The following is a 19,091-nucleotide window of genomic DNA, read 5'->3' as shown; positions in this document are numbered from 1 at the left end:
GGGTGCAGCGTGCCACTCCAGTGTCCACAGCCAGGCTGAGCACAGTGCTGTCTCTATCTCCCAAGGCTGTGCAGGCCTCGGATCCAGTGTACCTGAGAGCCAGAGCCAGTGGCCAACTTGGGACACAAAAGGGCTCTGTGAGCCCCCCGTGAGCACAAGCTTCTTATTCCACTGGTGGCCCCTGGTGTCACGGGAGCAGCGTGCCAAGGGGGTGCCTCTGGTGTCACCTGAGTGTGGTGCCAAGGGGGTGCCCCTGATGTCACTGGAGTGGGTGAAAGGTGGCAGGGGGCCCACTGCCTGAGTGCCCTTGTGTAAGGGCACAACAAAAACAAAACCCAAACCTGGGGACACCTTGGAGCCCACCTGCAGTTTACAAGAAGTGTGAAATTTGGGGATGTGCTCACCCCAAGGGTAGGAAACGCTAGGCCACCAACCAGGGTGTCCCCAAGCACACATGGGAGGGGCTGTGATGTGAGAGAATGTGCAACAGAACCATCGCCTGGCACTCTCAAGGGTATATTGCCAAGGAGGATAGAGAACAAGGCGCCAGGTGACTGCCACCATCCAGGGCCCTGGGCAGGCAGGGACACCGGGGTCTTAGGGGCTGCTGTGTGGCCTATGGAACAGTGTCCATCCCGTCTTTGGGGTCTGATGGTTGTGCAAGGGGAGGATGATGGTGCAGTTGTCACACTCAGGGGCACTGCACGAAGGGGGGTGGCAACTCTTTATATTCTTTCTGCAACTTCCTCATAAGGCTGAAATTACCCCAAATAAAAAGTTAAAAGGAGTATGAGGAGACATGCCCACAGTGCAGTGTCTTCTGGGTGCTTGGTTCCTGGTCCCCTAAACAAGTGAGAAGACATTTGTAGGGTGGAGCAGCGCTCCAGGGAACAATGTCCAAAACCAAACATCTGTGAGGAGACACGTCAGCCAAAGAAAGTGTGTCTCTGTCGGGGTCCAAGTCCCCCATCACTCCGCAATGGTGTGCTTGAGAACCCCCACCGTAAACGTGGAGATGGCAACTCTCCAGACAGGGATTGGACTGGACTATAAGATAGACAATGACACTGGTAAGGAGTGAGCTTTTTGGCTCAAGCAGACACATAAGACTATGTGGGCAGCGCCTGTCTAGAGGGGAGATGAGAGGCCAAAGGGGGACAGAAGCTGGCCAAACGGACACGGGGAATACAGGGTAGAGGAGGTATGTACTACCTCATTGCGGGGAGAGCAGCTAGGAGTACATAGCAAGGTGTGTATACCTTTTTGTATGAGAGACTGACTTGATTTGTAAACTTTCACTTAAAGCAAAATAAAATAAAAAAGTGAAGATGGCAGCAGCAGGGGCCCCTGTGCCCTGTCCTTGCACCTGCCACACTTTCCCTCCTGCACCAGCCATATCCCTCCACCAACCATGCTTTCCCTCCTGCACCGGCCACGTCCCTGCCACACTTTCCCTCCCTGCACCTGCCACATCCCTGAACCAGCCACGCTTTCCCCCCCTTCCTCCTGCCTCTCCACCCGGCCAGCCCCAGCCCCGTGAGGAAGAGGCTCTGGGTGGGGGGCTGATGGGTGTGTGTTGGGGGGGGGTGGTTCTGATGGGGAGTCTCCGATCGGGGAAGCGGGGGTGTGGAGGGGGTGTTGCTTCTGACAGGGCAAGGACTCTGAAGGGGGAGGGTAGGTGGTGCAGGGAGGTGAGGGGGTTGGTTCTCATGGGCTCTGTGAGGAGGCCTGGCCCGGCACACCCCTGCCTGGCCTCCCTCACTCCCTGCCTCAAGGGCCTCTCTCATTCCCAGTTTTCTACCCCTCGCCCCCCCACCCCCAGCCTCTCCGAACTCCGGAGAACAGGGAAGGATGACTCTCCCCCGGCTCTAAGACACACCGTTTTCTCTAAAATTCCCTCAATGCTAGTGAGGCCCCAGAAAGTCCCTGAGTCCCCCAGTTCTGCCCACCCCCCAACCCAGCAGTCTCCATGGCTGTCCAAGAAAGCAGCCCTTGGAGGGTCCTTCTGGGCCCTGCTCTGGCCCACGGCCCCCACCCAGTACCATGCCCAGCCTGTGCCTGCCAGATGCCCAAGTGCACCTGTGGGCAGGGGCTGCTGACCCACCCGGCTGCTGACAAGCTTAATCTTCTTCCTACAGCCTCGCTGCTCATCCGCCAGTCTCTTCTCATGCTGCAGGGACAGGGTGGAGCAGCGATGCACCTGGGGGTGACACAGCCAGTCTCAACCCCCACCCTCAGCCCCGGAGTCCCCAAAGCCCATCAGCAAACATCCCTTAGGTTGGGGTGGGGGCAAACGGCAACTCAGCCCCTGACCAGCAGCCCCTTCCCTAGCTATGCCGCCTGCCCTTGCGGTCTCGACTGTGGCCCAGATGGTCGGCAGGTGGCAGTGAGTGACTGCAGGGCTGATGAGAATGGGACCAAGATGCCTGCTGTTGGCACCTAGGCCCAGGGGGTGGCCCGGAGTGGGTGGGAGGGAGATGCTGATGCCCCTAGCAGGAGCAGCAGCAGTTTGACCAGGCCAGGAGGTCAGGGGCTTCTGGGCACAGGCTGGGGGGGATGGGACAGTCACTCCAGGGCTGAGGAGACATGGGCAGAGCAGGGAAGTGCCTGGGGGAGGAGTGAGACCCAGGGTGGGTACAAGCCAGGCTAACACCCAGAACCACAGGGTGGGGAGAGGTGGGGCCATAGGGGTAAGGGGCCCTGGGCGGGACTGGGAAGACTGAAGATACAAGGTCACGTCCATCTCAGGTCCCCATCTCCCTTCACCTCCTCCTCCCCGGGGAGGGCTTCATCCCCAAGGCCCCCAGCCTGCTGCTCGCTGTGCTCCAGAGCAGCCAGCAGCCCCACGGGCCTCCGCTGGGCCAGTACCAGCTCCTGCCCATACTCCCGGCACACACTGCTCTCGGCGTCTCCAGCAGCCGGCGACCCTGGGAAAGCATGAGGGGGGAGGCAGTGATGCCCACTGGGTGGGGGGGTCGGCTGGGGGTTCTGGCCATCAGACCCAGCAGGCATCTGCTGCTGGCAGCGGCTGTGCTGCGTGCCTGTGCACACCCGTGCCCCTCCAGGCCCCCACCATGCCCCGGGCCCGTACCCCCACACACCTGCAGGCCTCCGCTGCAGGCTGGGCACATGCACATCCAGATTCTTGGCACTCTTGGTTGGGAGCAGGGGGCCAGGTGGCGCAGCCCCTGTGATGGCACCATCTCCCAGGGCTGGGCCCGGGGCAGTGGGCCGGGGGGTGGGCACAGGCATCTGGCATGAGAGAGGCAGTTGTGAGAAGTCCCCTCCCCTACTCCCTCTACCCCATTTCTGTGGCTTCTGGGGAGGTCAGCCCCTTCCTGGTGGGGTGCAGCCGCTGGGTGACCTGGAAACTCACTGTTCTCTGAGCGACACGGAAGAACTGGGCCACATCCCGGATAACGGGGCCAAAGTTTTCGTACACCTGGACAAATGGACGCACCCAGGATGGCAGCTGGGCTCTGGCATCGGTGTGGGTGAACCTGGCAAGGGTGGGGCTGTCAGTGGGGTCCCTCCCCAGGCTGCATCCACCCCTGGCCTGAGGCCCTGCCCACCCAGAGCTGCATAAGGATCTGGGGCTTGCGGCTTCGGGTCCCCCCAGGGTGGGTGCACTGAGCAGGCAGACTCCTCCCTGGAAAGGCCAGAGTCCCTTGGGCTGGAGGGGCTCTGTGGAGATGCCTGGGACCTCGTTCAGCTTTGGGTGGGTTCAGGGCCCAGAGTCAAGAAGGGATGCAGGCCTTGGAGGGGGCATGGGCAGACCACACACCCACCTGTGGTCACAGAGAAAGACGGCTCCATAGTCCTGACGGTGCCGGATCACCCGCCCGATGGCCTGGTTCACAGCCCTGGATGCCTGCTGCCTGTACCACTCTTGTCCAGAGAGGAACTGCATGGGGGGAGGGGGGCCATCATTGGCTCCCTGTCCACCCCAGCTTCTGGCCCCTGCATCTCACCTGGGTCCCACCCCCCAGCCCCTCACCTGGCCCCTGGCTCCACTCTGGCTCCTCATCTCATCCAAGAACTGCATCTTGAGCACAACCCGGGGGTCCATGCGTGGCGGGTATGGGAGGCCCGTGATGATCACACCACGGCCATTCGTGTCTGCAAAGTCCAGCCCCTCGCTGGCCTGGGGACGGGAACAGGGAGCTACTGGGAGGGGATACTCTTCTCGCCCAGCCAAGACCCTGCCCCTCAGCTGAAACCCGTAGCGTGGAAAGGGGTGCTGGGTCAGACCCCACTGGGGGTCTGCAGCCCCAGAACCCTTGTGACCAACGTCCTCCTGCACTGGAGCTGGGCGTGTGTGCAGCGGGGCCTGGCCTACACCAGCAGTTAGTGACGGTCAGCCCTCCCCCGTAAGCATCTGCTGGAGAGAAGGCTGGGGCATGTGCTTGCCCGTGCCCTGTGATGCTGCCGGACCCCGCAGAGCCCTCACCTTCCCCCGGCATACGGCTAGGAAGGTGGCTCCACTGGACCCCGGAGAGGCGATCTTGGCGTAGTAAGCATCAATGACCTGGAAAGAGAATCAGTCAGTCTGGGATCAAGCCCTGGCCTGCTGGCCAGAAGGGAGGCCAGCAGGGTACTGGGAGTGTCTAGAAAACACAAAGAACCCCAGGACGAGAGTGGGGCTGTGGAGCCTGGCTCTCAGCAGCTCCTCCAACACAGGTCAGTGTCCACACTGGTGTGAGCTACTTCCTCAGAGCCACCACTGCCTGGCCAAGAAGGAGCCGCCCAGGGAGCCACCACTGATCAGGGAGCTTGGCCTGAGCCTGAGCCTGAGCCTGGCCAAGGGTAGCTGGCTGGCCTCGGGGGCCATGGGCTCGGGCAGGGGCAAGGGCCTGCCAGCACGGCCAGGCCAAGCCAAGCCGAGTGAGACAGACCTCGGAGAAGCTGCCTTTAGTCCTGGGCTCCACAAACATCGGCTTTAGCTCCTCAATCTTCCGGGTGAAGTCATGGGCCTGGGGGAAGAGACCCGAGCATGGCCACCCTGCACCTAGTCACCGCTCCCCTCATCTGAGTTGCAGGCAGGAGGTTACGGCCATGCTCTCTCCCCACCAGCCACCTCTCCTGGACCCTTCGGCTGCCTGGGTGCCCTTGCCCCCCTCATGCCAGGACACCAAGACATGGAGGGGTGGGGAGAAGGGCGTACCCGCCAGAACTCCAGGCTTTTCTCCATGACAGGGTAGGAAGGAAAGAAGACCAGCAGTCCATGAGGCACCACTCGGGCGAGGTTGCCTGGAAGCAGAGGCCCTCGGCCTGGTCACGGGTGGGGCGCTGAGAGGCTCCCGGGGCGGGTGTGGGCAGGGATAGGGTGAGGCCACCCTTGGGACAGATACTCACCCACAGCCTTCCCTAGCGAGGACAGGCACTCATCAGAAAACCTGCACAAAGCCAAGGAGGCAGCCTCCGTAAGGGGCCTGGTCCTTGGCTCCAGGCCGACTCTCCCCCTCAGCCACGAGGACTGGGGTGGCTTCGAGGCCTCGGGCTAGCACCTTCTCCCCACAGTGCCAGCGGTCAGGCTGCCTGGCTGGCCTGGGATTCAGGCCCAGGACCTCTACCCCGTAGCTCCACAGAGCAGCGTGGACTTTCGGGACAAGTGGCCAGGCTACTGTGGATGCCGCCTCCATGCAGAGGGTGGGCATCCACCCAGGACCCGAGTTCATCTTTTCCTGCCACCTTCACTCGCCCGAGCTCCTCCCTGTCTGTGGGGCCTTGCTAGCTGCACTTCTCTCCCACACCCCCTCCAACGCACTCCATGCGCTGACTGCCAAGGCCATAGGGCAGCCCCTCCTCCCACATGCTGGCCGCCCGGCTGAGGGCCAGCCCCAAGCCTCTTCCTACACACCTATCACTGGGACTGAGCAGCTGGACGAGTGCTGCATTTCCTTCAGGCTAAGGACAGTCTTGGGCATTCACAGATACCACTGCAGATAGTGGAGCCCGCCCACAGAGGAGTGAGGCCCTCCGCTCAGCCCGCTGCCTACGTGCAAGCTCAGCCCCAACCGCCCACCTCCCCCAAAGTCTGCCACCCTCCCCACCAGGCCTTACCGCCTGTCAAATGCCGAGCTCAGCTGGGCCCCATCAGGGCCTTTGGGGATGATCCCCACCCAGATCTGGTGCTTGTCGATGACGTGGGGGTTCTCCAGGCAGACTGGGAAAGGGCTACACAGCAGGAGGGGTGGGCTTGGGTGGCCACACAAGCACTCACTGCCCCTTCCAGGGTCCTGAGCCCCAAGCACCTGGGAGGGTGGCACTGAGGGCGGCTTCCCGAAGCCCCCACCCTGCCCCACCACCCCAGCACTCTCCCTTACATCTGCATCTCCAGGGCGAAGGAGGACACGGGTGCCAGTGTGCCGCTGGTGAGGATGAGAGACCGGACCCCCTGGCACATCAGCTCTCGCATGCTGTGGCCGGGGCTGAAGCACCAGTAGCTCAGCACCTTCCCTGGGGAGATAGGTGTGGGGAGGGGGCTCCAGCCTGCATGGCCCTCACAGTCCTCAGGACCACTGCTGACGGTCTGACCGGTCACCCTTCTGTCTCCATGCACCAGATGAGGGCCATATACAATGGGGGTGGCCACAGGTGGCTCCGGGCCACAGCACCCCTGGCCCAGCCCAGGCTGACCACAGCACCCAGGAGTAGAGTGGGTGAGCTGGGCCTCACCCCACAGAAGCTGGCCTAGCGCAGCCTCCGAGGTGGTGGAAGGGATCTCCAGAGAAGAAAGCCCACCCCAACCCTCCACTGAGGCGGGGTTGTGGCTGAGGATACGGAGAGCCCTGTCTGAGGGCAGCGATCTTCTCACCTGCTGACAATGCCCCAGAAAGGAGGCCACAGCAAGGACTGCAAAAAAGGGCTGGTTCCCAGGCCCTCTGGGGTGCCAAAAAGCCCAGCAACAGCACGAGCTGCATCATCATCTCAGGAATAAACAAGGTCACTGGTTCATGGTGGGAGCCCAGGAGCTCCTAGAACTGCCTGACTGGCTGGCTGGGGCGATGAGACCTCAGATTCAGCTGGGACCATGATGGGCCATCTCCAGAACACGTAATCTGAGATTGAGCCCAGGCTGGCAGGGATGACAGCAGACCTCCTCAAACAGGCAAAACCACTTTCTGGGGCCAGACCTGACCAGCAACGGGGACAGGCCTGTGGCCGCCCCACAAGGCAGGGGCCTGCTGTGGTGAATGGCAGGGTCCTAGGACCCGAGGGAGGCTCTTTGGGAGAAAGGTGGAGAAACCTGCGAGGGGCGGGTGGCTGGAGCCCCTCCATAGCAGCCCACCCACACAGAGAGGTGTTGCCACTCTTCTGCCAGCCCAGCCCCTTACTTTTCAATAAGACCAAGATGAAATAACTTCCTGTCAACACGCAGCCAGGGAAAGGCTCTTTCTGAGAATCCACAGGATTTCCAGGGAAAGGGAGCCATGGGGATGATGCTATTGCCCTCCTGACCCGAGCATGGTGGGGAGCTGGCGGTGCCCCAAGTTGAAGGGGGGGCTGGGGCGTGGCAGGGAGCACAGCCCGGAAGGCCGGCAGTCTGTTTTTCTGGTCCTGGCCTGTCCACGTTGTTAGCAGACAGGGATGAAGGCCCATTTATGCCGGTCTGGCAGTGACTTCTGTGCAGACGTGGTAGGGACCTGCCTGCTCAACAATGAGCCTGTACCAGCTCTGGGGGAAGCACGGGGGTGTGGCTGCAGGGGGCGGGGGTCTGGGCTGGGTCCTACACTGCCAGCACCCACAGGCCACTCTGGGCAGACCCTAGTGCCACCTGGGCCTTCCCTGAGGGTCCTCCTAGCTCCAACTCTTTGATTTTTGGGAGAGCAGCAGAGAGGAGTCCTGGAGATAGCTGGGCCACCCCGGCCAGGAGACACCTGCGGTGGGGTGGGGACAGGTAGCACACAGGGTGGCTGAGGGCGCATCCCCCTCCTGGGCTGTACCTTGCTTCCTGGCTGCCACAGCACTCCGGGCATCCGATCTCTGCGCTCTCCTGCGCTGGCTGGTGTCGGGGTGGATGTGCACCTGCAGCGGCGGTATGCACAGCAGTCCAGGCCCGCCCAGTTCCCATCGCACCCGCCAGGCCTGGGGAGGTCCTGTGGCACCAAGCTGGTTCCTACCTTGTAGAACTTGGAAGCCCCCTGTGTCACCGCTGAGCTGGGGCTGCCCTCGGGTGAGCAGGTGCTGAAGACCATCTGGAGGGCAGAGGTCGGGACAGGGAGTCAGAAGGGCGGAGGAATTCTCGGGGTGGCCTCTGTCTACCCACTGGGGCTGGCAGGCCTGTGATGTCGCCCATCATGGCTCAGTATGGCCCCTCCTCCAGTGGACACGCACGGCGCTCTGCCTGTGTGCACCCCTCTCCCCCGTGTGCCCCAACCCACAGCAGGGAGCTGCTTGTTCACACACACCCACGACCTCACAGGACAAAACTGATCATTGGACAAGGAAACCCAACCTTCAAACCTTCATAAAAACAAGAGACCACCAGAGAGCAACTGAGAACAGGACCCGGGACTTAAAATGCACTCCCACAGTCAACACAAAAGAGACAGTGCGTGTGGTAGGGAAACGACCTCAAGGAGAGAGACCACACGCTACAAGGAGCGTGCAGGCAGAAGCCCAGCCACAGCACAGGAGGGCATGCCACCCCACATGCCAAGTCCACAGGCCCAGAGCCCAGAGGCACATCCCAGCCAAGCCCTGCAGCACCACCCAGAAAAGAGGCTGGAAACCACACAGACAGATGGAGGGGAAAAGGACAGAGCAGCCACAGGCAGAGCTGGGGGTGTGCAGGTGCGGCCCAGACAGGCTCCCTGCAAGGTGCAGAGGCAAACCCAAGACCAGGCACACCACTGACCCAGTGCTGCTTCAGGGGTGCTCAGCCATACATGCATACATGTATATATGGGCACACGTGTATTTGTGTAAGTGGGTACACGTGTGCTGGCATGTTTGTGTATGTACATGGGCACATGTGTGCATGCGTGTGAGCACCCATGTGCACACACACATTTTGTGTACATGGGTATACACGTGCCTGCATGTATGTGCATATACACGGACATGTGTACACGCGTGTATAGGTGGACATATGTGTGTACACAGGTATTTGTATACGCAGGTACACATGCACACGTCCATACACAGGGACACACAAGTGTGTGTGAGCACGTGTGTACCTGTCTGTAGCACAGCACCGCAGACAGGCACTGCCTGGGGCGCGTGAGCGCGGAGGCAAGGAACTTCATCATCAGCACAGCCAAACGCCTGGTCTTGCATTTCCCCAAGCGGCAGCCTGTGGCAGCTCCCCTCGCAAACCTTTGAACCACCTGAGACACTGACAGGCTCCTGCCAGCATCGAAGGCAGGCAGGGCCTCACACATGGGTACCCCAGCCTCTGTGTCACCCGTGACTACTGTCTCATCCTCAGTTTGCCTCCTAGTTAAACCACCAACCTCAATGTTGGGCCCCAGCGATCTCTGCCCACTCCTACTCTCTCACTCAGTATCGTCCGCACATCCATGAAGCTTGGTTGTTACCAGCCTGGTGACCCTGTGCATGGCACTGCACGGTCCAACCTGCCTCTACCCACTCCCCCAGAGCGGAGGCTCAGACTGCTGCCCACACCGCACCACAAGTCCTTGGTGCAAGCCCCTATAGCCAGTGTGAGAAGCCACAGCCAGCACTGTGACTGCACTGCCACAGCACCAAGAGTACCAGTGTCCGGCCTGGGCTGATTAATGGAGCTCATGCCTCGGTGCGTTTCTCTCCACACACTCTAGCCTGTAACGCCTCTTGTCAGTGCATGTGTACCCTTGGTGTATGCTCCCCTCCCGGCGTAGTCTCATCACTGCGTGTGTACCTTGGTCGTGCTCCCCTCCCAGCATAGTCTCGTCAGTGCGTGTGCACCCTTGGTGCACGCTTCTCTCCCAGCATGGTCTTGGTTCATTTTGGACATGAACAATGTTTGCTCCTAATCTGCCCCGTTTGCCAACTCCACAATTTTGTGTCTCAGAGACCACTGGGTGGGGGAAACATTTAAAGAAGCCCACACTCACTCCTTCTTTAGCATGTTCCCACATGCGTGTCTGAGCTCAGAGTGTGTCTGAAGGTGTCCACCCACTGCTGCCCCGACAGGCTACGTCAGGGAGGGCAGTCCCAGAGTCATTTACAATGACCTCAGTGTCACAACGCAGAGAAGCAGAGGCCACGCAGAGGCACCAGCAGTACCAGCCAGGGCCTGTGGACACCGTGTGGGGAGGGAGGGAGAACCCTCCTGGCCCCAAGTGACTGAGAACAGCCCTGCACTTGGGACACAGACGTGCCAAGGGTAAACCTGTGAAGGGAGAAACAAGTCTGTGTGTGTGTATGTGTGTTGGGCAGGGAGAGGCAGGCAGCCTCCTCATACGCTGATGCTCAGCAGTCAGTGGGGGTCAGGCGGGGAGAGCTGACCACTCAGCCTCTCAGGGACCCTCTGCCGGGCCTGCCGCCCTCACCTGGCCTCTGAGGGCAGTCCCCACCTACGCTCACCACGCCCTCAGCCCAATGGGAGGGGCGCGCGATGACTTGCTGTTGGATGAGCAAGCACTTCCTCACGCTTCCGCCTCAGCGCTGCAGCTGCAGGGAGGGAGGGCTGAGTCAGGCCGGAAGGGGTTTGAAGGCGGGAGCAGCCTGCTTCCCGCACTTGAGGCAGTTCCTGCACACCTGGCACCTGGAGCTACACCCCGGGGGAGGGGCTGCATCCGGCCCTCTCACCCCACCATGGGCCGCTTGCCCCCACAGCGAGGCTGACTCATGGGCCTGCTCACCGGGAGCGCAGGAGGAGATGGCAGGCAGGGCCCACTGCAGGGGCAGCCCCTCCTGTTCTAGGAGCCAAGAACACCCCAGAGCAGGACAGCTCGACTGGACCCCATGGGGTGGGTAGATAGAAGCCTTCAGCCGAAGGGGCTGTCACTGGGGTGGAGGGGGGGAAGCATCCCTTGGGAGAAGAGTGAGAGGATAGAGCCCAGCCCACCAGACACCAAGGTGGCCAGGCACTCCACCTCCCACCATGACACTGGCCACACTGGCATGCCCAGCACAGGTCCCTACTGCACAGATGAGGAAACTGAGGCTCAGACAATTGAAGCCACCTGCAGCCTGATCCTTTGCTGCCAGACTCACCCCAGCCCCTTCCGCCCTCCACCAAGGTCTGCTCTGACACATGGAGCCGCTGCTGGGAAGGAGGCGCTCACCCTCCCCAGGCCCGTGGCACTGCACACTGGCCCCACTCCTCCTGTGTCCCGACGGCACAGCAACCACAGAGCAGGTAACAGAGAAGGACTGAGGCCTCTCTGGAAGCATAGCTCCATAAGTCCCCCAAGAGGGACTCCGTGACCCTACAGCTGCCCCCGCCCGCCCCAGGTCTGGGGGCGCTGACCACCCTTGCTGACTCCAAACTCCCAGGCGATGGCGGCCCCCACGCAGTGTAGCCACAGCTCTGCCTGGGCACCCTGTGTGCCCCTCAACATGTGCCAGGTCACCCCCAGACATGCAGTGACAGGGCGAACGGCATGACCAAGAGGCTGTTCTCTTTCTGGGACAAGCTCATGAAGCCATGGCACCTGCCTGTCCTCTGAGGAGCTGCTTCAGGAGATCACGCTAAGAAAAGGTGGGGCCATTCGCACAGCTGGGATGCCAGAGGGACAAGCCCAAAAGCTGCTTCAGCCAGTTCTGCAAACAGGTGGGCAGGGTTGGCAATGTGCCAGCCCCCACAGCTGGGCAGCCCTGGCTGTACTGAGGTACAGTAGAGTACAGAGCTGTACTGAGGCCTGTGTAGGCTCCCAAGGCGACAGGAAACCAGCTGGGTTACTAACGTGGAGCCTGTGGCATTGGAGCCTGTGTGCTGCCGCCAATCCAGACTCTGCGACAACCCCGCCTGCCTGCCCCACTGGGAGGGAAGCACATCCTGGTGGACAGCCTTACCTGGATGATGTCTGTGAGCTTCTGCAGTCCTGCCGTGTTGGTGAATACCCCGGCACCTGGAGTGCAGTGGTACAGGTGACTACGCCGCACAACCAGCCAGGCACCTGAACCCCAGCCCAGCTGGCCACAGAGCTGGATCCCTGTCCCCAGAGAGTGAGCATGGCACACACACCAGGCCCTGTGCATATCCTGGCCAGGGATGTACACAGGACACGTCCGAGAAAGGTCTGCTCTCCCGGGAGCATGGGTCAGCTCAAGGGGCTCAGGAGACTGAAGTAGCTCTGTGGTCATATCAGCCTGGGAACGCTATAGCCACCCTATCCCCAGAGCCCAACGCACATGAGGCCAAGTGTCCAGGGGGGAACGAGCCTCTGGGAGAGCCATGCTTGTCAGGAGCGCCTGCTGACTCATGACAGAGGAGGTGCGGGGAGGCCAGCCATGCCCATGCTATTGGACTCCATATGCCTCAGCTACATACCCTTGCGGTGGGCAGGCTGGGAGGCAGGTATGAGGAGGTACCCCGAATGACAAAGCGCCACACGGAACCCGCAATGGCACGGCCACGTGGTACTGAGGCCTTGACATCACTATCAGAAAAGTGATGACATAATGCCAGCCTGACGTGAGCAGGAAGGGTCCACACGGAAAGGCAGCCCAAGTGCTGGCAGTAAGGGGCACGAGCAGCCACACGCAGCAGCTCAGTTCAGGGTGGGACCCTTCCTCTGCCTCCAGTGTATCTGGGAGACACTTTCTGCTGGGTCTAACACAGCCCCGTAGGGCATCCTTCCACAGGGGTGGGGCAGGGTGACTCACGGCCTGCCAGGTGCTGGATGACCTGGTCCAGTGAGTCCAGGATGCAGCCCTTGGTCTGAAGCGTGATCTGGGCTTCGGCAAACAGCTCGAAGATATAGCTACCGAGAGGGGATGGGGGCTCAGGCCAAGCAGCCAGCACTGCAGAGACCAGAGGCCGTAACCAGCGCTCAGCGACCCAGCTCTGGGCTGGAGGCCAGGCCTCTGTCGGGGCCTCAGGAGGGGAGGAGTGGATGAGGGGGCCAGAGGAGAAGGATGGGCCAAGTGGTTGTCAGGGGCGTCCTGGGGGTGCTGGGTCTCAGCAGGGTAGGCTTTCAAAAGAGCCGGAGTGGGAGCCCCAGGAGGAAATGCAAGCAAAGCCCTGCTATGTCTGCAGAACAGGGTTGGTGGGCGACCCACGGGAGCGGGGCACCTGGCGGGGCAGGCAGGCCAGAGGCTGAAAGCCAGGCCAGAACCTCAGAAGTCAAGCTCAGGAGGGGAGAGCAGCTCAGTGAGAGGGAGGCAGCCGGAGCCCAAGGACACGGCCCTGCAGCCCACAGACCTGGCCAGGACCCCAGCTAGGCGGGCCTCAGGAGAGTCAGACCATGGCATTGGCTACCGGTGTCGGGAGCCCTGAAGATGCTCTGGGCATCTGGCCACAGCAGGTCCTGAGAAACAGGCTGAGGTGGTAGCAACGACCGTTGGAGCAAGAGGGCACCAGAGACCTAGAGTCATGTGGTGGAGGCGATATCACAGCAAACAAGGGCCCGGACTGGAGTCAGGAGAAGGGGGCTCCAGTGCACTGTGTGTGCTGTGTGAGCTGTGTGTGGGTGCTGTGTGTGAGCTGTGTATGGGTGCTGTGTGTGAGCTGTGTATGGGTGCTGTGTGGGTGCTGTATGGGAGCTGTGTGGGTGCTGTATGTGAGCTGTGTGGGTACTGTGTGCATGCTGTATGTGAGCTCTGTGTGTGCTGTGTCATGTGAGCTGTGTGTGCTGTGTGAGCTGTGTGCTATGTGTGTATGCTGTATGTAAGCTCTGTGTCCTGTGTGTGAGCTCTGTGTGAGCACTGTGTGCTGTGTGAGCACTGGGTGTGAACTGTGTGTGCTGTGAGTTCTGTGTGTGAGCTGTGTATGTAATATGTGAGCTGTGTGTGTGCTCTGTGTGAGCTGTGTGCTGTGTGTGAGCTGTGTGTGCTATATGAGTAAGCTGTGTGAGCTGTGTGAGCTGTGTGTGTGTGCTGTGTGTGCCGTAGGCTCTGTGTGTGAGCTGTGTGTTGTGTCTGTATGCTGTACATAAGCTCTGTGTCCTGTGTGTGAGCTCTGTGTGAGCACTGTGTGCTGTGTGAGCGCTGGGTGTGAACTGTGTGTGCTGTGAGTTCTGTGTGTGAGCTATGTGCTATGTGAGGTGTGTGCTGTGTGTGAGCTGTGTGTGTGTGCTGTGTGAGCTGTGTGTGCTGTAGGCTGTGTGTGTGCTGTGTGTGTATGCTGTACGTAAGCTCTGTGTCCTGTGTGTGAGCTCTGTGTGAGCACTGTGTGCTGTGTGAGCACTGGGTGTGAACTGTGTGTGCTGTGAGTTCTGTGTGTGAGCTCTGTGTGGTGTGCTCTGTGAGCTGTGTGCTGTGTGTGAGCTGTGCGTGCTGTATGAGTGAGCTGTGTGTGAGCTCTATGAGCTGTGAGCTGTGTGTGAGCATTGTGTGCTGTGTGAGCATTGTGCACGTGTGGAGTGTGAACTGTGTGAGCTGTGTGTGAGCTGTGTGAGCTCTGTGTGAGCTGTGTGAGCTCTGTGTGACCTTTGTGTGGGCACTATGTGAGCTGTGTGTGAGCTACGTGCTGTGTGAGCGCTGTGTGTGAGTGTTGTGTGCTGTGTGAACTGGGTGTAAGCATGTGTGTAAGCGCTATGTGTGAGTTCACTGTGTTGTCCCCAACACCGTCAGTGCCAAAGTAACAAGTTGGCAACCCCTCATGGTTCTAAAGCATTTAACAGACACAACTGGTGTGGTGACCCCCGGGACAGGAGAGGGGGTTGCTAGGAGCAGGTGGGCAGGCGCACGCAGCTACCTGCCACCCATCTCTAGCTCCAGACAGTCCCTGGGGTCAAGGGGTCAGCTGCCTGTCTCTCACCTCCCCGGCTTGGTGACGCCACTGTCTCCTGGCAGCTCAATGGCATCAATGGCCCCTTCCAAGTGAAGCAGAATCGCTACGGGCAAGAGGCAGTCATCAGGGCAGGCCCCAGCCAGCAGACCAAGCAGGTTGGGCTCCCAGGAGCCCTTTGCCCAGCCCAGGCAGGAACCAGGAGCAGCACTCACTCTTCAGCTTCGCGATATCTTCGAGCTCCATGTTCAGCCCTAAGCGAGAGAAAGCAGTGGACGTGCAGTAGTGATCACTGTGTCCTACCAACCCCAGTGCTTGAGACCCGGGGTTCCCAGTGTGGGAGGAAGGGAACAGAGTAAGAGACATTGTAGGTGCCATCTCCAACTCATGGCAACTGTTACAGATTGAATTGTGTCCCCCAAAAACATGTGTTGTAAATCCTGATCCCTATACCCGTAGATGTAATCCCATTTGGAGATGCGTTCTGTCATGTTAACGAGGCAGTACCGGTGTAATGTGTGTCTTAAATCCCTCTCTTTTGAGATATAAAAAGAACAGACTGATCAAGCAAGAGGAGCAAGCAGAGATAGGGGAAGACAGATACCAAGCCACATGGAGATAGCCAAGGAATAAACAAATTTATTTCCTCACAATTTAGGAGGCTAGAAGTCTGTATTCAGGAACAGAAGCTAAAGAGACAAGGACCTTACCCCAGAGCTGAAAGAGAGAGAAGGCCTTCCCCTAGAGCCAGCACCCTGAATTCAGACTTCTATCCTCCTCAACCGTGAGAAAATCAATGTTTGTTAAAGCCACCCACTCGTGGTTTTTTTGTCATAGCAGCATTAGGGAACTAAAACAGTGATCTTCCGTCCAACAGAAAAAACGCCGCCTAGTCCTGCACCATTCTTACAATCATGGCTGTGTTTGAGTCCATTGTTGCAGCCACTGTGTCCAGTCCATCTCACCGAGGGTCTCCCTCTTTTTCACTGGCCCCCTACTATACTGAGCATGATGCCTTCTCCAAGGATCCCCCTCTTTTTCGCTGGCCCCCTACTTTACCAAGCTCCGTGTCCTTCTTCAACAACTGGTCCCTCCTGATGATGTGTCCAAAGTAAGCCAGACAAATTCTCGCCATACTCACTTCCAAATCTTTTATAATTCTTTTCATGTCTAACACAGTAACTATCGATATAGCCCACACGAACACAGGTCTGGAGTTTTAAGAATGTTAAGAAAGCCTGAAACAGAACCTCTCAGAGGCACTATGCTAAGCAGACAAACACCAAGCCTACAAGCTCTGTCCACACACACAGGCAGTGGATGCACCCAAGGTGGTCAGGACACCACGCAGCAGCAGGAGCAGCCGCCTGGGACAGCTGGGTGGAGAGTGGCTGTGATGCGTGAAGGCAATGAGGGAAGCTGATGCTGTTCACGCCCTGGCGGTCACACATCCCAGTGAATGATCCAGCAGAAGAAAACAGGTGGCCATCTGAAGGTGTCCACACAGCTTTATCTATCAACGTGAAAAACTTGCAACAACTGAAGTTGAAACTCCCACGGACAAATGTTACGGTTGAGCAATCATGAGCCTCTTGTTAGCCATTACAAAGACCACACAGAAGACACAGAGATTAACCCACACCCATGGAAAGGTTTCTACCAGTACCATAATTTCCACTGCTAAAACACACCTACAGACAACGATGGAAAAGAATCCGTGAAAACAGAAAGTTATGGATAAACAACAGACTCGTAGCTATTTATAAAATACCTTCAAGATTAACATGCTTCATGTTTCAGTTTTAAAAAGTAGAGGGCAAATCGATACCAGCTGGGTGCCAACCAGGTGAGAAAGGAGTAAAGGCCTCTGGAAAGTGCTGGAATAATGGGACAACAGCCCCTCCCTGATCTGTGGGCCCTCTCCATGGCAGTGAACTCACCCGAGCCAGCCAGGCCCACGTCAGGCTCCAGGTAGAGCTCGCGCTGCTTTGCAGCCTTGGTCTGGTCCTCCAGAACCTGGTCTATGACGTCCAGTCCAGAAGCCAAGTCATGGGGGGTCAGGTCAAAGGATGCTGATTCCTCACACATCTTCTCCTGAGAGCCCAGAGACACCCGTGTCATAGCACAGACAGGAGCAGGTACATAGATTCCAGAAGCAGGGGCATGCACGCGGCCAAAAAAGAAAGCTGAGAGCCTGTCCATCCCCAGAGCTGCATCCTGACAGCTTCTAAAGCCAGTGGCACTCACTAGCCAGCTGTGGGCCTTGCTGCCTTTGGCCCAGGAAACATGCTCTGTCAGACCAACATCAGTGTTTAAAAATTATTCTGAGTTGTCAACATTTCATAATTGGAAATTTCCCGTTAAAATCTAGATTTCTGGCTTCTCTCAAAAATCAAAAGACCTGGAACGTGGGGCCCATCATCCTCCACGGCAACATGGGCTGGAACAGCAGGAGCCACCGCCATCAATGGCCACCCATCCCAGGCCGCCAGCCCTGTGGCAGAGAGCCCTGAGCCCCCCAGGCCCTTCCTCCAGCTCCTCCATCACAGGAGCTGGAGGGCTGGAGGGTGTATGCGTGGTGAGGAAGAACCCTCCCCAGGCCCATCCAGCCCGAGGAGAGGAACCTATTGCAGCCAGGCCAGGGCAGGCGGCAGGCCGGCACCTAGAAGCTGCCTTTGTCAGTGGGTTGCCAGAGGACAGACAGGAGATGGGATGCTGCTGGAACCACAGGAGGAAAGCTGGGCCTGTCAGCACCCTATGATGGGGTCAAGACCAGGGTGGAACCCACCAGCCCAAAGGAAAAGGGTCTGTTCAGTGGCTTTTGTGTGGAAACGGGGCCAGCACGTGGACCTCGGGCACAGGAGGAAGCAGTCATGAGATGGAGACCATCTTATGGGATAAAAGGCAGGACAACAAAGGTCCTCAGGTCCCTGTGTCCCTACAGCCCAGGGCCTCAGGGCCTGGACAAGGATCTTCCAGAAAGGTCGGGCAAACCCTCACAAAGAAGCTGAGGAGGAGGGGCTGGACTCACCACATTGTGAGCTTCGTCAAAGATCACCACCGTCCCCTTTAGGTCAATGCTGTGTGCCCTGCGGCTCTACATGGAGAGGAAGGAAGGAGCTGAAGCCCGATAGGCAGAGGCACCACCCCGTCCTGGGAGGGAGCAGGAGACTGAAGGGAAACTGAGGTAACAGGCCCCCTCACAGGACGAGGGAGAGAGGGAAACCGAGACATACACACACACACACACACACACAGGAGGCCAGCTGGGGGAGTGGGAACTCAGGCACCGCCGACACTCTCAGCTGCTCCACACCCTCGCTCACCACCTGGCATCTAGGTCTTTCTAAGGCAGCCAAGCAGACAGGCATAGATGGCTAGCTCCCTGTGGCTGTAATCCGTGTTTCCTGGGACTGGTGGCTCAGCTCTTTCCCCAGGCGTAAGTGGCATTAGCCACAGTGTACAAGCACTTCACATATCCCAGGTACCTGTCCTTTGAAAGACAAATGTACCAGGGGCACTTCTTGCCTTCCTGCAACTCTTCTTCTAATTTTCTTCATTTTCCTAACTCTCAAAAAGGCAAGTTTTAAATTTTAATCAAGCCCAATTTATCAATTTTTTTTCCTTATGGTTAGTGCCTTTAGGGTCCTAGCTAAGAAATCTTTGCCCATCCCAAGGTTGCAAAGGTTCCCCTATGTTTTCTACAGTTTCAGCTTTTAGATCTACAGAGAGTGAGTAAGGTCTGAGATTCGTTTTTCCAAATGGATATCCAGCTGTGCCAGCACCATTTTTTTTAAGACTCACCTTGCCCCACAAAATGACAGTGGCATGTCTTTCAAAAGCCACTCACCATGCATGTATGGGTTAGATGGATGCTGCATAGCCCCCGCTGGGACCCCACCATCCTGATGGCTGTTGCCCCACAAAGAGCCATGGATTTGGGGGGGAGCCCTTCAACGTGGCTCTTTCAAAATAGCCTTGGCTTCTACACTTTTTGCATTTCCACATCAACTTTAGAAGCAGCTCACAGACTCTACAGTGTAACTGTTCTGGGCAGGGCCAGGCTTGGGTGTTTCTGAACCTCTCTCAGGTTCTCATGGGCATCTGGGTTAAAAGCACCAGTGAACCCTGTTACTCTACGGCCTGAGTTTGACCACCGCTCTCCATCGCCATGGCTGCCCTCACTGGCTGTGGCCACTATCTAGCCCTCTGCCCTCACTCCCCCACTCTCCTCCTGTCCACTCTG

The 19,091-nt window shown here is 58.7% G+C and overlaps 1 protein-coding gene across 6 annotated transcripts in view; it reads right to left on the bottom strand.

The window, feature by feature from the left end:
- Positions 1-19,091, bottom strand: part of RTEL1 (regulator of telomere elongation helicase 1) — a 31,473-nt gene that overhangs the window by 3,760 nt on the left and 8,622 nt on the right. For 4 of the 6 annotated variants that reach the window (XM_064276359.1, XM_064276356.1, XM_064276361.1 and 1 more), the window contains exons 9-28: positions 17,877-17,942; positions 16,786-16,939; positions 15,061-15,099; positions 14,876-14,951; positions 12,781-12,878; positions 11,968-12,023; positions 8,124-8,198; positions 7,947-8,028; positions 6,327-6,459; positions 6,064-6,177; positions 5,356-5,396; positions 5,165-5,271; positions 4,896-4,973; positions 4,451-4,528; positions 3,998-4,144; positions 3,789-3,904; positions 3,377-3,500; positions 3,102-3,252; positions 2,767-2,927; positions 2,105-2,200 (exon numbers count right to left, since the gene is read on the bottom strand). In XM_064276359.1, coding sequence (XP_064132429.1) covers positions 2,105-2,200; positions 2,767-2,927; positions 3,102-3,252; positions 3,377-3,500; positions 3,789-3,904; positions 3,998-4,144; positions 4,451-4,528; positions 4,896-4,973; positions 5,165-5,271; positions 5,356-5,396; positions 6,064-6,177; positions 6,327-6,459; positions 7,947-8,028; positions 8,124-8,198; positions 11,968-12,023; positions 12,781-12,878; positions 14,876-14,951; positions 15,061-15,099; positions 16,786-16,939; positions 17,877-17,942 — 1,992 coding nt within the window. Of the gene's footprint in view, positions 1-2,104; positions 2,201-2,766; positions 2,928-3,101; positions 3,253-3,376; positions 3,501-3,788; positions 3,905-3,997; positions 4,145-4,450; positions 4,529-4,895; positions 4,974-5,164; positions 5,272-5,355; positions 5,397-6,063; positions 6,178-6,326; positions 6,460-7,946; positions 8,029-8,123; positions 8,199-11,967; positions 12,024-12,780; positions 12,879-14,875; positions 14,952-15,060; positions 15,100-16,785; positions 16,940-17,876; positions 17,943-18,171; positions 18,330-19,091 lie in introns of those variants that run through there. The other 2 variants (XM_064276362.1, XM_064276358.1) reach the window with 2 other exon arrangements.

The sequence above is a fragment of the Loxodonta africana genome, chromosome 24 (assembly GCF_030014295.1).
Source record: "Loxodonta africana isolate mLoxAfr1 chromosome 24, mLoxAfr1.hap2, whole genome shotgun sequence".
NCBI lineage: Eukaryota > Metazoa > Chordata > Mammalia > Proboscidea > Elephantidae > Loxodonta > Loxodonta africana.
Note: the sequence above shows the minus strand (reverse complement) of the source record. Positions and strands in the feature narration are given on the sequence as shown.